Consider the following 16,293-nt stretch of genomic DNA (forward strand, 5'->3'; position numbering starts at 1 on the left):
GCCTGCGGGAGCGGGTGGGCCGGGCCGGGCCTTCTTCCCCTCGGGGCTGCCCCCCACCCCCGGGCCTGAAGGGGTACCCTGTGGAAAAGGGGGGAGATGGTGGCCGCGAAACAAAGCAGGCGGTGGTAGGTTTGGCTGGGGAGGACTTTAATGTGCCCACTGCCCCGGGGGTCCCGGGTGTGGGGAAGCATCGTGGGGCAGCGGGCGGGCGTCCTTCCCTGGGGGGTCTGCGAGGGGTACACCGGTGGTTAGCGGGAGCTGCGGGGAACCTTCCCCTGTGCCCTGGATCAGCCGGGCTCTGGAAGCATCCCTGACGGGTGCTCAGACCCCAAAGGTGGCCGAGGAAGAGACATCGGAGAGACCTGGAGCCCCATAGTGCATGGAGATGAGTGCCCCATGCCCGGGAAGGATGCTCAGACCTTGAAGGACACCGAGGAAGAGACGTCAGAAGGATCCAGAGCCCTGCGAGATGTTGGAGGGACCTGGAGCCCTGCAATGCTTGGGCACAAGTTTGACGGGAGTTCCTGGGGTGCAGGGCATGCCACCATACCCGGCAGACCCCCGTCCTAGAGCTTGAGCACCGTGACACGGGGGATGTGGAAGGGACAGGTCTCCTCTGAACCTGTGGAGCTGCAGAAGGAGAAGGAGAAAACATCAGGGGGTCAAGGAGGAGCCCACATCTCTCCTCCCTGTGTCCTCCCACCCCAGGCAGCCTGCCTGCCCACCCCGTGCCTGCCGCTTACATGAGCCGGTTGCGGATGGGGCGGAAGTGTTTGGTGAGCCTGATGGCGAAGATGATGTTGGGGATGAGGAAGAAGGTGCAGCATCCCAGGCTGAACCAGAAAGCATTCTGCAAGAAGAGAGCACAGGGGTCCCTGCTGAGCTATGTGGAGAGAGGCAGCCCCCAGGCTCTGGAGGGGTTTGGGGAGCCTTGCGGTGGCTGGTCCTGGTGGCGTGGGGGTATTAGGGCTGGCTATTGGCCCTGGCTGTCCCGAATTTGTGCTGGTTGGTGGTGGGATGCTGCATCATGCAGGTCCCCACCAGACTCCCGCGGAGGGACAGGGATGGGATCCTTACCCAGGGGTCGGCGATGCAGTCACACAGGATCACCCGCCCATTGTCCAGGGCTGTGGCGAGCGGCTGGCACGAAGCCACATCCTCCCTCAGCTGGAACAAGAAGTGGAGACAAGGCGTAAACCCACTCCTGGCTTGGGGGGATGCATTTTGCTGCCTTGCTCAGCAAGGGGCTTGCATGCAGCATCCATGGGGGCTCCCGACCCCAAAAAATCCCTCTGTGGCGAAGGTGAGCACCTACCGTCTGCCCGACCCAGTTCAGGTACTGCGTGAAGTACCGCAGCTCCTTCCTCGTGAAGCAGCCGATCTCCTGGGCAGAGGGAAGGCAGCATGGAGGGCAAGCGCTGTGCTTCCCAGCCCAGCTCCAGTCCCGCTCCAACCAGCTCTGGGCTAATGTCGGGCTTGGAAATGAGGGCTGGAGGCTTTAGGTGCCCCTTCCCCTCTTGCAGCACCCCGTTCTGACTCTTTTGTTCTGGCTGTGGGGAATTTTGTAACCCCTGAGGGCTAATCCAGCCCCAGCTCACCTGCTGGAGGATCTGCTGGGCTTGCACAGGCAGCCGGGCTTCCACTGAGGCTGTGGTGGCCAGTGTTGTCTTCACCCGCTCCTGAGGAAGCACAGGAAGGGCAGGGCATCCTTAGTGCACCAAGCAGCAGGACGGTTGCCCTGGGGGTGCCGGGAGCAGGGCGTGCAGCGTAGTGCACGTGCCGAGCATCAAATTGGGTCTGGTTGCCGGAGGGCAGGGAAAGAGGGACCTGCCCCGAGCAGAGAAACCCCCTGGCAGGGAGCGGGCGAGATTAAACACCATGGGACAGCTCTGCTGGGGACGCTGAAATGTCCTGAGTGCTGCAGGGGGATTTCTGATTTGCAGCAGCAAATCTAATCACTAAAGGAGACCGATCCTCCCTGGATGACATTTTTCCTGGCTCTCCCATCACCCTGTAACTGGCTTTCTGCAGCCCTGACAGGTGGGACACATAGGGCACCACATATTTTTCAGAGCTGAAAGAAACCGCGCAAGTACCTGGAGGTGTGGCACCAAGCGGGAGAGGAACAGGACGCTTTCCCCCAGCTTTGCCTGTGGGACAGGGAGGTGAGAAGGGTGCAAAAGCCCTGTTGCCCCTTTCACGGGGACACCACTGGGCAAACGCCAGCAGCACCGCGAGCCACCAGCCCGGCATGGACTCACCACCAAAGCCTCCTGCGATTGCACTGTGGAGTTTTGCATCTGCCACAGGGCCTGGGCCTCAGCGGCCAGCTGCCCCGCCACCGTGCTGTTCCTCTGCGGGGGGACAGCAGGGTGAGGACGTCCCCGTGGGCATGCAGGCAGCCCCCGCTGCCCACCCCGCCGCTCACCTGCATTTTCTGCAGCCTCTCGAGGCTCCTCGCCAAGCCAGGGAGGCTGGTCTGCACCACAGGGTTTTTCATCTGGGGGAAGATGGAGTTGGTGGCTGCCTGAAATCCAACCAGCTGCAGCAGGGACCAGCTCCCCACGAGTATCCCCTCACCTCCTCCTGGAAGCGCCCGTAGTCCACCTTGTCCACACCACTGCGGGCGAAGGTCTCCAGGTCCTGCCTGCCCTCGCTGCGGAGGAGCCGCACGTCGCCCAGGCGCGCCGTGAAGTCGCCCAGGCGTTTTTGGAAATTGGCCGTGTACTGTGGGGGCGAGACACAGGGGATGCTGTGGGGTTGGGGCCAGGCATCTCCATCCCAGTAACCCCAGTAAAGCTCATGCTCGCACCGTTACCAGAAGCTCTGGCTGCAGCCAGCCCTCACCTTGGGGGTTTTTAGATGCTCATCCAGGTTGTAGGACCTCTCGAGCTGCAGCACCTCCCACAGCCCCGCGCCGCTTTTGCACTCCCTGGAAAGCAAAGGGATGTGGGTGGCGTGACCCCAAATTAGCCCTCCGATGTATAGGGGCAGAGGTGGGCTTGTGCAGCACCCACCGGTATGTAGCGCTGAGGTTGGAGTCCCTCCTGAGGTTGAGCTGGTGGGTGAGGTTCATGGATGGAGGCAGGTTCCCAGGGGTGTCAATGAACTGGGCCAAATGGGAGGAAAAAGAGGGTCAGGGTCAGACGCAGGCATCCCCAGCAATGATTTTGGGGGTGCTCTGCCCTCACAGGTGCGTCCTGGTGTACCCCATGCCAGCCAGAGCTGATCTTGCCTTTATTTATATGATCCCCATTGCAGAGCCTTGTCAGGCAGTGTTCGGAGGGAAAGCAGCAGACAGCCCCATTCAGAGATTTGGCTGTGTGTGCACGGCCACAGGACAAGCCCTGATCCCATTCCCAACCCTGCTCCCAGCCCCATCACAGCATGCCGCCAGCCCCAAGCACCCCAGGGATCCCCAAACAACCGGAGGACAGGGGTCCTGCAGGTAGGAGCATCATCACCTCGAGCAAATTAACAGCACAAGGGCAATTCCCCACTGCTGATGCAAATCCAAGGACCTAATCCTAAACTTAATCTTCTGGTTTAGGATGGAGCTTTTCTGGATGGGTTTAGGGAGAGGACACAGAGTGTTTGGAGGCATTTTGGTGCACACAAGCAGAGATTTATGGAGCAATGGGTGGATGCATCATCACCCACCTTATAAATCTCCTGGTTGACCCAATTCCTGCAAACCAGCGTCTGGATGTTGCCCCCAACCAGGAAGGTGGCGAAAACCAGGAGGATGAGGAGCCAGGAGAACAGGAAAGCCAGGCCTACGCCACTGAAAGAGGGAGGGGAGGTGCTGGTGGCAGCTTTGCAGACCCGAGCGGGCAGAAAGGCTTGTGGGGACCTGCCCCGACAGCTGCAGCCCCGCGGCTCCCTCCTGCGCCCGGGCATGCCGGCCTGCCTGGGAAGGGCCTGCGGGAGCAGGGTGTGCCGGGCAGTGGGGCCAGGGCATGGGAGCTGCCAGCTCCCAGGGAGGAGCAACTTCTCCCAAACCTGCTGGCACAGGCAGTGGCTTCAAAAGCCTTTCTGCTCAGTTGGCTCCCAGTCCCTCCCTTGGCTTTGCCCCTCAGTTTTTCGGGGGGAGAGGGGGGGGGTGAGATGGCAATAGCCCCCTCCCGCACCCGGAGAGATGCTTACACCAGGAGAAACTTGGCTCCAGCTTCTCCTCGGCACTCGTAGTCGCTCGGGTCCTCCCGCTTGGAGAGCCCGTATGCCCCCAGGGCCATCCCTGTCACGTTGCAGGCAAGGATGAGGAGGATGATGGAGCACAGCACCGTGCCCACGATCCACCTGGAGGAAAGAGCAGCAGGGCACGGCCTCAAGATATGGGGCTGATGCACCATCTGGGGCTCAGAGGGGGGCTCAGCACCCATCTCTGCTGCACCCCCTGCACCCCTTCATGCTCCCCAGTGTCACCTGTACTGCTCAAAGCGCTCCACCTCACGGAGGTACGGCTGGATCCTGTCCTCTGCCTTCACCAGGGCTTCGCTGACGGGCTGGGTGTAGTCGGGCAGTGGGAAGCTGTTGGCGATCGACTGCACTTTCTCCGTCACGCGGGCCATCTCGTCCCGCAGATCTGCAGGGCCAAGGCCATGCTGGAGGGGTGGATGGTCCCCACATCCCACCCTATGTCCCCAAATTGGGATTTGCCCCACAGAGGGTGTCCCCACTCGGTCCGGCCATCCCACTCACCCTGGATGACCTGCGCCATCCTCTCCACAGCCAGCTCCGGGATGGAGTTGAAGGTGCCATTGCCCTGTGAGGAAAGAGAGGGTGCTGAGTGGCTCGGCCAGGGCTGCCCACGGGTGCCAAACTCCCCTGCTGCACCCCAACCCCCCCCAACCTGGCGAATCATCTCTGCAAAGTCGCTTTGGGGCAGACCGGCCAGTGCCTTCAAAACCTTCTCCACCGATGGCACCTTGGGGTGGAAGAAGCAATCCGTGAGCCTCAGGGCTGCTGGAGAGGTGGTGGTGGTGATGGTGGGGGGCCAGCACCCCGTCCCACCTTGCTGTAGTCAGCGCCCAGCTCCAGGCTCTGTGCCCTGCCCAGGACGCTGGCGCAGGAGGTGCAGCGCGGGTCGTCCAGCAGCGCGACCACACGCCGACGCCGTTCCCGCAGCGCGGGCTCCAGCTCGGCCCGCGCTGATGCCAGCGCCCACGCCGTCTTGTCAAGGATCTGTAAATGGTGCAGCGAGGTCTGTAGGTCTTAAAGAGAAAGCCCAGGGCTAGTTCACACTGCTCTGCTTGGCTGCCCTGGCTCTCTGGCGAGGCTTCGGCACTGGCCCCGGTGAGAGCCGCACTTGGCCGTACCTCCAGCCCTGTCCTGCAGGTCTGCCAGTGCCGCGTAGGTCATGGCCTTCAGCTGCGCATGGATGGAGAGCCCCACGCTCCGGCTGAGCCCTGCAAGGCATTGGGCACCCTGTCAGCATCTTATCCCAGTGAGAAGCTCTGGATGGGGCCTGCCAGTGTCCTGCACAGTGCTTACCACCCAGATCGGAGATTATCTGCTGTCTGGGCACCTCGAACCGATCTACCACCATCTGCACCCCCTGCCAGGAGAGAGGAGCCGGTTGGCTGGAGGTTGCAGCTGCCAGGAGCGGGGGAAGCCCCACATCATTGCCATTCAAAATACATTTTTAATGCAGCCGCACCACCTCCTCCCGCCTCCCAAACTACTCCATGAGGGAAACGCAGCCATCGCTGGGCTGCACCCTGTGCCAGGGGAGGCTGCTTGGGGACCCACCTGGGGGACGTTGGCGATGTGCTGCCGCAGGGTGTGCAGGGTGGCCGGCACGGCCCCCAGCCCTGGCTCCATCTGCCCCTTCACCCGCTGGCTGGTGATGAAGGCGCAGATGACGCTGGTCCTGCCGGGAACAAGCAGGCAGTGATGGGGCTGCCCGGTAGAGCACCCCAGCCCCGTTCCCATGGGACACAGTTCCCCCCACCCTGGGGCGAGGGGGACTCACAGGATGACGAGGGAGGTAAGGGACAGGCAGGCCAGCAGGCAGTGGCGGCGGCAGCCCAGTGAGCGCCGGTGAGCACGCAGGCGGCCCCCGCACCGCTGGTGGCTCCAGCAGTAGCAGAAGCACATCCCAGCCACTGGCACGGCCACGGTGAAGAGCAGAGCCACCGCGGCGCAGACGACGTAGCCCAGCTCATACTGCACCACCTACGTGATGGGAGAGCCCAGTCAGCACCGATGCACCCAGTTTTTGGAGTGCTCCGTGTGCCCAGGTGGGTGTCATCCCCGTGGGATCCTCTGCCCCACGTCCTGGCTCACCTGTGATGTCTGCACCGAGCTGGGGTCATTCAGGGCTGTCCTGAGAAGCTCTGCAAAAGAAACCGTAGTGCTGGTAAAAGAAGTCCCACCCAATGCACCCCCAAACCTCCCTGGGCAGCGGGGCCGGGACAGAGGCAGCATCCCCCTCCATGAAGTGGCTCAGACCCCCCCGAGCAGCTCTGGACATGGGAATTACAGTAGGCAAAACCCCGGTGGTCCCGGCACCCCAGCTCAGGGCTCACCTGTGGGCAGGGGGTTTTGCTGGATGAGGTCCAGGCAGCGCCGGACGAGGCCATAGAGCGGATCAAGCGAGCTCGGTACCCGGTGCAGCGCCGGTACCCGAATCTCGGCGTGCGTGTCAGTGAAGCGGAGGATGCCGCCAGGGCTGGCAAGATGGCATTGCTGGGTGCCAGCAGGACGCAGCAGCGCCCAAGCCAGCAGCAACCCAGCCGCCCGCATGATTTTGGTGGTGAGGAGAGAGCTGGGGGGCTCCGTCAGCCTGCGAGCGGGCGGAGAGGCATGCCCAGCCCCAGATGGCTCTCTCCGGCTTGGCTCGCTGCTCCGGGAAACCTGCCTGACGAGTTGGCTGCTGCACAAAGCCCAGACGCTGCCGTGGCTTGTTCCCCTGACAGGCTCCCTGGGGCAGCTGGGCTTGGCAGGGCTGCGTGGAGGCGTCTCCCAAACCATCCCAGGCCTGTTTCACAGCCCCCGACATCCCTGAGTCACCACCGTGGGGTCCCCACAGTCAAGGCCATTCCCAGAAAGGGTGACAAAGCCCCTGCAGGGTTTTGGGGAGAGGGCCAGGTGGTGGTGAGCCCCCTGTCCTCGGGCTGGAGGGTGCTCGTTCCCACCGCAGCCACCTTGGAAGGAGGGATCTGGGATTTGGGCATCACTCGGGGGGTGGAAAAACCCTTGCAGATGGATCCGTGCCTGCAGATGGGGTCCCCACGGGGCTGAATTGCCCTTTGCAAAAGCATCCCAAGCCCTGGGGCAGCACCAGATGCAATGGAAGTAGAAGGGAAAACAGGGGGAATACACACAGATGGATGGTGAGCCCTGGATGGCGATGCCTGCTCGCCGGCCAGGTGTGAGATGAGTTTTCCGGGCTCAGCCAGTTCCTGCTTCACACCCCGAGGCGACCACAGCTCCTTCCCAGGGCCGGATCCTGCTCGCCAGCATGGGTCGAGCACTAATTACAGGGTTGGCTGGAAATGAGGGAGGTTCAACCTGATCTCCCTGGTGCGGGGGGAGCAGCCCCCGTGTGCCCAGATGGCTGCAGGGCACCCCGAGAGCTGGGCCCCCTGCTTGGCCGGGCGAGTCGAGCCAGCCCTTCCCCGCCACCGGCTGCTGACGCCTCCGTCCTCCCGGCGTTGATGCTAATCCATGTGGTTTTCCTCCCTCTGGAAAAGGGGCTTTTCTCCCAGCTGGAGATGTTGGCAGCATCTTTCTAGGCTGGGCACAGGGTGCTGCTCCCCACCACCCTCTTGGGAATGCAGACTGGAAAATCCTGCTCTGGCTTGGTTGAGCCCTCGTCCCGGGACAAAACTCCCAAGGCCAGGAAAGCATGGAGTCTGAAGAGCGATTACGTGCATGGTGCATATATCTATGTATATATGTCTGCATATGGCAAAGGAGCCCTGGCTGCTTGCACCATCACTGAGGTGGTGATAGTGATGCTGGTGATGATTTCCCATCCCCACAATGTTTTTCCATGCGAATGATTTCCCATCCCAACAATGATTTTTTTGGGGGGAGGTGATTTTTGTGTCCAAGGGGAAGGGATGGGGCTGGCACCAGTGACCCTGCAGTGCCGACATGTGTGTGCTGCCCCGTCCTGCCCCGGTGCTGGGGATGGAGGGGTTTTGGGATACTTTTGGGCTGTTTTTGTCCTCCCTCTCTCTGCCCCGAGGGGCAACTGCTGCTCCAAACTGCGGCTGAACCATCCCAGTACTGTGTGGCCATGATGGGGAGCCCGTGGGGTGGCCCGTGGTGGGGGTCCCCAGGTGGGGGTGGCTCCTAGTGGGACAGGGGATGCTGGTGCTGGTTGTGATGGTACTGGGAATGTCGGTACCAAGACGGGGTAGAGATGCTGGTACCAGGGATATTGGTATCAGGATGGGGTAAAGATGCTGGTACTGGGAGTGCCAGTACCAGCATGAGGTGGGGATGCCGGTACTGGGAACACTGGTACCAGTGCTGATGCAGGGTGGGGATACCAGTACTGGGGCTTTGATGCTGGTGCTGGGGTGAACCAGGGTGCTGGTGCTGGAAAGGTGATCCTGGTGCTGGGGTGGTGATGCTGGTACTGGAGCGGTGCTGCTGGTGCTGGACAGTGATGCTGGTACTCGGACGGTGGTGCTGGTGCTGGGAAGATGGTGCTGGTACTCGGGCGGTGGTGTCGGTGCTGGGCGGTGATGGCGATGCAGGTTCCGGGGCTGTTGTACCCGTTTGTAACCGCTAGGCGGCGCCACAGCATAAGATGTCGCCAGTCAGGGGGCGTGGCCTTGTTTGGGCGTGGTCGTTTTCCCTGGGGGCGGGGCCTCAGCACGGCTTCGCTGGCGTGGACTACAGCCGCGCGGCGACAAGGTGGCGGAAGCGGTGCTCGACGGGTCGGGTGTTATTGCTGTTGCCATCATGGTGGGCAGAGGGGCCTCCCGCGTACCGCAGCGGTCAGTGCTTCTTCCCCGCCTTCTCCCCACGCAGCTCCGCGGCTTCCTCCCGGCCTGGGGCCTCCCGGGGGCTGCCCCGGGGCGCAGCGGGGGCGTGCGGCCCGCTGCTGCCGGAAGCCGCGGGGCCCGGCCGGGCCATGACACCGGTGGCGCTGGCCCGTTCCATTCAACGTATCGCAGGGCTGGGGCAGCGGGGAGCCGGAGCTTAAAGCCTGGGGGGCGTCGTAGGGTGGGGGAGTGAGGGTCCCCGGGCCTGGGGAGTTTTGAGGGTCCCCGGGCGGGGGGGAGCACGGGGCCGGTTCCCCGTGTCAGCGGTTGAATGTCTCTGTGCTGCGGGGTTTAGGTGGACCGACTACGTCCCGCTGGGCAGGAGGATGCCGGGCACCCGCTTCATCGCCTTCAAGGTCCCCCTGAAGAAGGTAAGTGCCACCCATTCAGGGTGGAAAGTGGCTGTGGGCAAGTGTTGCTTTGCAGAGAATCGAGTGAATTCCTTCAAAAAAATGAAAGAGCATCAATAGGTCATTTTGTTGTTTATTTTTAGTAAGTGGGTTATAACCCAGGGGAGAGAGGAGCACAGTGTGGTCACTGCTGTTTGACTGGTCAGAGCATGTGATGAGATTGTGGTGGTGGTCACACTGTGGGGGTGACCGGGAGCAGCTTCTGGGGGTTGTTGGCAGCTTTCTGGGTGCTGGCAGCACTGCCCGGGCACCCTGGATACAAGGAGGTCTGTCCAGGCTGGCTCTGTTGGGGCAGGAGGGATGCTGTGGGCAGCCCTTGCTGGCGCTGCCAGGTGCCTGGAGGCTGTGCAGCCTGATGAATGTAGTGCCAGAGCCGAATTTCAGGAACGGAGTCTGTGAGGGGTTGGCATGGTGGTGCTGCTGCCCACCTAGCTGTGCCTGGAGGACCCTGCTGCTGTGTGCTGGGGCGAGCTCTGTTCTGGAGTGGTTTGAGTGCAGCAGTTATACCTAAAACAAACACTGGGTCACGTCTGGGGGGGGGGGGGGGGGGGGTCACAGAGCTTGTGGCAGGGAGCAGTGCTGTTTGTTCACCCCTGTTTGAGCTGAAGGCCTATTTTATAGCTTTCGCCAAACAAAAATGTCAGTTTCTGGACGTGTTTGTCACGCTGCAGTGTTCTGCCACAGTATAAAGTCTTCAGTTGCTCCTGGAAACCCTCAGCTGAAAAGTCCCAAAACAGTGAGGGCCTGAGCGTGTTCTGATTTGGCTCGGTGTAACTTGTGTGTCCGTCTGCGTCTGCCTTTGTTTGTTGCCTGTGTCTTTCTCTTTGAAGGGATGATCTTTAGGAGGTTCTGGAGCATGAACCTCTTCCCACCAGTCACAATGCACCTGAGTTTAATGTCTGCTTTTAAACATTATTTCCCTTCAGAGCTTTGATCGGAACCTTCATCCAGAGGAGAGATTTTCGCCTCATGACCTCATTAAGAAAATCAAAGAGCAGAAGGAAGAACTGGGCTTGATCATTGACCTGACGTACACAACTCGCTACTACGGGCCAGAGGTCAGTCTTGGTCTTACTGTTGGGGAAGTGAAGCACTGTGTGAGCCCTGATATTGCTGATAAAGTGGAAGATGTTTCTTGCAAGAAGATAACTTTAAACAGTGTGAGACACTTGAATCCTCTGGCAGGGGGATGAGGTGAAGCATTGCAGGCCCATCGGGATGGGGTCTTCGTCCTCGATAAAGTACAGGCCCAGGGTCTTCAACCCGCATTGTGCAGCTCCTCTTTGTACCAACCACCACGCGTTTTGGGATACCCTAAAGCTGGTTTTTATAGGCTCTCCTGAGTGAAGAGCTGATTACAACCAGCTTTGGCTTTTGTGGTATCAAATGTGCGGATACTTGCTTGGAAAGGTGTTCCGTGCTCTGCATGTGCTTCATGTTCCCCAGGGAGGAAAGAGAAAGGCACAAGAAATAAAAATGCAAACAGGCTGCTCTGGAATATTGGTCATATGTCATAGGGGAAAAAAAAAAAAGGGGGGGGGGGGTGTCAAGTGGGTGAAGCAGAAGTTTTCTTACCTAAAACTGTGTTGCTGCTCTTTTGGGCTTAGTTGAAAAGCTCGGCTTCTTCTGGTTTATTGTCTATGGTTCTCTAATTGATAAGAATCCTTGTACTTTTTCTGGAAATTATTGACTTACTTTCTTGTAGGAGCTTCCAGCCACACTCTGCTACTCAAAGATCTTGACAATGGGACATGAAATACCAAATAGGCACACCATTTTTCAATTCAAATGCATTGTAAAAAAGTTTTTGAGAGACAACAAAGACAACGGTAAGTGTGGATTTCCCTTACGTTGCTGTTGTTGGGAAGGGCACTGCAGACTTGGAGGGCAGTGACGTTTTAATGAACAGCATGAATTTCTTTTCCTTCTCTTGGCCTGTGAATGTCAAGGTAATAAGATCAGTTTGTTATGGTAAAGGAATTCATGCTGGCTCCCTGATAATTTGGCAGCGAGTTGAGCTTTAATTGAGTTTGAGACTGCATCTCTAGACTGGCTGTAAATACTGATTGCTTTTTGGTTCCAGTGTAAGCAGCAAGCTGTTAGTGCTCAGGAAACGTGGGATAGCTTTTTGTGGAGCTTTTAAATCTTTCCTGCAGTGAGCTGTGTGACCATGCAGATGAGCTCACAAAATTAAATGAGCTAATGAGCTGAATCAGTGGTGCTAATTAGACATAAATAGGGTGATGTTGTGTGGTCATTTCTGTTTGTTTACGCTGGTGTCACTATTGGAGGATGAATGCAAATGGATTTGTTCTGGTTGGGTTTTGGAGAAAGAGCACTTGAATAAACCTGATTATTTTGCGTTGTAGATAAACTTATCGGAGTTCATTGCACGCATGGCTTAAACAGAACTGGCTACCTGGTTTGTAGGTGAGTTGTCCTTAGTCAAACTGAGTTAAGTGGTGGCATTGCCAGCTTCTTGTTGCTTCAGGAGGAAATAGTGTTGCACCAGTAAAACAAGAGTCAAGTGAGCTGCATTGTCCCAGACTTGCAGTGATTTAAAGCTTTTCAGCTTCAATGGGTTGTTGTTAGGGGACACTTTTTATCCCCAATTTCAGCAGACCAAATGCTGATATTCTATTCTGGCATGTAAATAGCTCTAAAACTTCCCAGTTGTTCGTTCTTTTTGAATCATCGCTAACCTGTCAATGTTTCCATAGTTAATTGTGTAATTAGAGCTTTCTTGCTGATCTGTTCAGGTACCTGATTGACGTTGAAGGCATGGAGCCAAATACTGCAATAGAGTGTACGTATGTGTATGTTCTTTGTGTTCTGATGCAAAATGTTTATCATGGGCTCGTGGTTTTAGATGGTCAAAAGGTTTGAGCTACTGCAGGGAGGTAACTGTTTTAGCTGTATGTGTGTGCGTTTTCCTGTCGTGTAGAATGGGAGCTGGAGGAGGAGAGGTGTTGGGGGTTCTGCAAAGGAATTGGATAGAAGGAATTAAGTTCATGGCCCAACTGTGGAGCGTACCAGGGTTGAGTGAACCTGGGGGGCACTAAATGCTGGTCGGGTAGTGCCGCGCTGCAGCTCTGCCTGCGTGTCTGCCTTGTCACGGGCTGTCGTGCGAAGGGCGGTACGCTGAGTGGAATCACCCTACGTGACCTGAGTTTGGAAGTATTGGTTAAAGGGGTTAAAATCCTTCTAAAGGGTTTAAGTGCTCTGCAGCCCCAAAGATGACTTGTACAGAGTGTTGTTTTAACTCAGACCTGTCTCTCTCCAGTGTTCAACAGGGCTCGAGGGCATCCTATAGAGAGAACCAACTATATCCAAGATCTTTGGAAGAGATCTGTAAAAAAGTAAGTCTTTTTGTGTGCGTGAGCAAGTGCATGTGCCCAGAGAGAGCTGCTGTCAAACAACGGATGTTAAATGTGACTAGCTCTTAGGAAGGGAGGTAGAATGGGCCAGTGGGTAAGGAGGAAGGTGGGCAGTTGGGAGGACTGGGTTTAAAAATCTACACAGGCCTGCTGCCCTTCCTTTTTTTGGGGAGCAGTGATGCAAAGGGGTGGGGTTTTTAAGTGTAAAAGAGCTGTTGTGATCACTTGGTGAATGGTTTGCAGACACAGTCAAGACATACAGAATTCTTTTTAAGGAACTGTGGACTAAAGAATTTGGGCTCAGGCCCCTTCAGAGAAAAAGCCATCGTTACACCAAACACTAAAAAGCAGATGGCCAAACATCATCAGCATTGTTTGAACCAACCCCCCTTAGCAGCGCCTAGGTAGGTTTTTGCTTCTTGCCTCTGTGCGTGCCGTACAGCTGAGCAAACGGAACAAAAAGAGCTGCTTTCTCATTTTTAAGAAACTTAAACTTGGGTTTGTACAAGCCGCAACTCACACAAGAGAGTGCCCGTTGCCTTGCCAGCTCTGCGGTGGGGGGAAAAAACCTCCCTGAAACTTGTCTAGAGCCTACATATCAACGTCAAAGTGTTCCTTGTGTCTACAGCAGCAAAGCTCTTTGCCTCTGAATAACGCACGTGTGCCTGCAGATGTGGAATAACATTACTGACGGTGTTGGCTCTAGTTCCCAGTGGGGCTGAAAGGTTCTCAAGCTGCCTAAGAGATTTCAGGGACAAGAGGACTTTGAATGGGGTGCCAAGTGAGGCAGCTCTTCCCTGAGAGTGAAGGGGAACTCTTTTTCTTCCTAGGCTCCTCTCATATCAGCAGGGACGGCAGGGGAATGGCGAATGCAGGTAAAGAGCTTCCTCTTGCCCTAGGGCGCACATCGGAAATGGGAGATGACCTCTTGCAGCTCCTGGCTGTGGGGGAGTCCTGAAACCATCTCAGGAGCAGATGCGTGGTAGCCAGTGGCTGCTTCTGGCAGAGCAGTGACTCCTTCAGCCCCGCTCTTCAGGGGCATGCAAAATGTTTCCTGCTGAAAACTTCCCTTACTGTAAGAAATCGGCATGTAGGAAACGAGCTGCTAGCTGGGCGTTCCTCCTGGGTGTCACATTGTTCAGGCTGAAGGAAAAGGGACCGGGTAAATCCGGAGGGGCCAAGGAGATTCACAGCCAGCCCTTTTGGGCTCTGTGTACGGAGAGACTGAACGGGGCTGTGACTTCTGGTACTGACTCCTGAATTTTCTTCCAGGAACTCCGGCAGTGCCAAGAAGAACCGCAAGCGAGGTCCCAAGGCACAGGTGCAACACCAGGAGCTGGTAGATGAGCATGGGGTGATGGAGCGAAGGCGGCCGTGCGGTTTGGCAGCGAGAAACTGTCAGGTTTCATTGCCCACTAATGAGCGGCGCAATGGACTCTGCTTTTCCCCCCAGAGCCCCCAACTCTGCCCACCCCAGGAGGTGCAAGTGGCCAGGAAATGCAGGCGCCAGCGTAAGAAACCTGTTGTGACGGTGTAGGGAATGTTGTACGTGACGAAAGCCCGTCCGAGGGCTGCGTCCTCGCCCCGGAGGAGCTGCACCATGGGTCTCTTGCCACTTGAACCAGCAGCTTCGCTGTAACCTCCACCAGCAGCCGGGAACTGCAAACGCAGGTGTTCTTAATCTTAACACAGTGCTTTTTTTTTTTTAATTAATTTTTTCTTTCCCCTGCTGCTACTTTTACAAATCTTGCAGAAATGTTTTTAATCCTATGTTGTACTGGAGTCATAGCTCTGCTCCTTGAGGGATGCGGAGAATAAACGTGGACCTAAACAGCTGGAATTACCCTAAAGAAACATCCTCAGGAGCATCCCTTTAACCTTCAACAAAAAGGGCTTTTCCTTGATTTCCTCAATACAAAATGAGAAATAGTATTTGGCCTGAAACTAGATGCTTGTTGTTGTTATTCTTTTCACTCTTGCTAAAGTAAATTTCCATGGTGTGGAAACCTCAAGCCCTGGTTGTGGAGCGGTTATTTCCCCCGGATGGGCCTGACGAGCCCTGCAGGATCCGCGCTTCGGCTCTCACCCGAGTGGAGGGGTGTTGGGTGGTGGACTCTGGCCTCGCGCCTGGACAGTTTTGGGGTGAGAACGGGTGTTCTCGGCGTGGCCCGGTGCTGTGCAGCTGGGAAGGGAGCTGCCCCTTTAAGGTTCAGGGCCGGTCTCTGATGTCATGAGGCCCGGCTAAGGGAAAGGAAGCGGCCGCTCGGCCGGGCGGAAGTGGAGGGGTGGTTGCGGCGGCTCCTGATTGGCCGCTGAAAGTGAGGCGGAGCGGTGCTGTCGGCGTTTCGACAACAACCCGGAAGCGCTGAGGGGAAGGTGGCGGGTGGTGGCGCCCTTCCGGCGGCAGGTCAGGTCTGGGCCCGGCCCGGCCACTGGGGCTGCGGGTGGTCCCTTCCTCGCTTGAGGGGCCAGGGCTTGGGGGGGGAGGCGGCTTGAGGGGCCGGCGCCGGTCGGGGAGGTACCTTCCTCTCCTGGGGGACTGGGCCCGGCGGGCTCCGGTTGGGGGGCGGTCTCGTATCGGGGTTCCCTTCGTGGGGCTCCGGTCAGGGGGGCTCTGGGTGTGGGTGTCTTTCCCCTTAGGAAGCGGGATCCGTTTTGGCGCTCCCCTTGTTCTGTTGTGGGGGGCTGGGAGCCCGCGGGGGCTTTGGTTGGGGGATCCTCTACGCGTTTTTAGAGGGGAAGGGCAGGGGGAGGCTGCTGTAGGAGGGACAGGCAGTCCTGGGGGGCTCCTCTACTTTGCCTTGCAGGAGAAGGGCTGTGGGAGTCCTGGAGGGCTCTGATTTGGGGTGGGTGTGTGTGTGTCTTCTCTCTTGGTGGGCAATGGCTGGGGGGCTCTGTAGTTTGGGGGCTAGCAGCTCGGGGGGGGGGGGCGGTGGTTTGGGCACTTTCTTTATCTTGAGGGGTGCCGTGGGAATTAGAAGGGGAGCTCTGGGTTGGGGGCATGAGGAGTTACAGTGTGTGAATGGTGCCTATCCTCTCTTGGAGGAGGAGGACGACTGTGGAACTTGGCAGGGAGGCTTTGGTTTGGGGAGGTGACTGAGAGCTCTGGCTTGGGGGAACAATTGAACCCACGCCCCCAGTAGAAGCACCAGTAAGGGTGAGAAGCTGAAGCCCACTCTGAGCTGTGGCTCTGTCGCACCCTCTGTCGTGAGCGCTTTGGCATGGCAGCCTCTGGCAGAACCGAATCCCACAGCCCTTATTTAGGGCAAAATGCCTGTGGAGGCTCCTCCAGGATGCAGGCTGAGAAACATGGGCCTGCCTGCTTTAAAAAGGGGCTTCTGCTCCAAGGTAACCCCAGAAAGGCAGCTCCTCTACTGCTTGGGATCCTCAGGTGGTGCTTAGCTCAGCTCGGGACCTTTCCTCTGTTTAGGAAGGAGCTGCAGTAAATCGTGATGTCGTGCATGTGGCAGTCACATTGCTGGAAGGCATGCGAGGTGTTCT

At 57.8% G+C, this 16,293-nt stretch overlaps 2 protein-coding genes across 3 annotated transcripts; one reads left to right on the top strand and one right to left on the bottom strand.

Annotated features, from left to right (window-relative positions):
- Positions 1-566: 566 nt before the first annotated feature.
- LOC309601680 (prominin-2-like) lies at positions 567-6,747 on the bottom strand (the record flags this gene model as incomplete). Its single annotated transcript, XM_082334846.1, has 23 exons — positions 567-630; positions 744-850; positions 1,078-1,167; positions 1,316-1,384; positions 1,599-1,679; positions 2,097-2,150; positions 2,262-2,354; positions 2,429-2,500; positions 2,581-2,727; positions 2,848-2,932; positions 3,018-3,109; positions 3,661-3,784; positions 4,147-4,299; positions 4,426-4,585; positions 4,702-4,765; positions 4,853-4,927; positions 5,014-5,213; positions 5,319-5,408; positions 5,494-5,557; positions 5,752-5,872; positions 5,975-6,177; positions 6,289-6,338; positions 6,531-6,747. 23 exons carry the CDS (start codon positions 6,745-6,747, stop codon positions 567-569), a joined length of 2,475 nt encoding a protein of 824 aa, XP_082190972.1.
- A 2,092-nt stretch (positions 6,748-8,839) lies between these two features.
- Positions 8,840-14,744, top strand: LOC309601598 (RNA/RNP complex-1-interacting phosphatase-like). 2 transcript variants are annotated; one of them, XM_082334702.1, is made up of 10 exons: positions 8,840-8,957; positions 9,301-9,376; positions 10,342-10,473; positions 11,121-11,244; positions 11,785-11,845; positions 12,175-12,221; positions 12,699-12,774; positions 13,068-13,196; positions 13,623-13,667; positions 14,065-14,744. In XM_082334702.1, the coding sequence occupies exons 1-10, from the start codon at positions 8,923-8,925 to the stop codon at positions 14,327-14,329; spliced, it is 990 nt and encodes a 329-aa protein (XP_082190828.1). In that variant the 5' UTR covers positions 8,840-8,922; the 3' UTR covers positions 14,330-14,744. The 2 variants fall into 2 exon arrangements, with proteins under 2 accessions (XP_082190828.1, XP_082190829.1); XM_082334703.1 differs by lacking the exon at positions 13,068-13,196.
- Positions 14,745-16,293: the final 1,549 nt, after the last annotated feature.

Source organism: Platalea leucorodia (assembly GCF_965183815.1).
Source record: "Platalea leucorodia genome assembly, chromosome: W".
Classification (NCBI taxonomy): Eukaryota; Metazoa; Chordata; class Aves; order Pelecaniformes; family Threskiornithidae; genus Platalea; species Platalea leucorodia.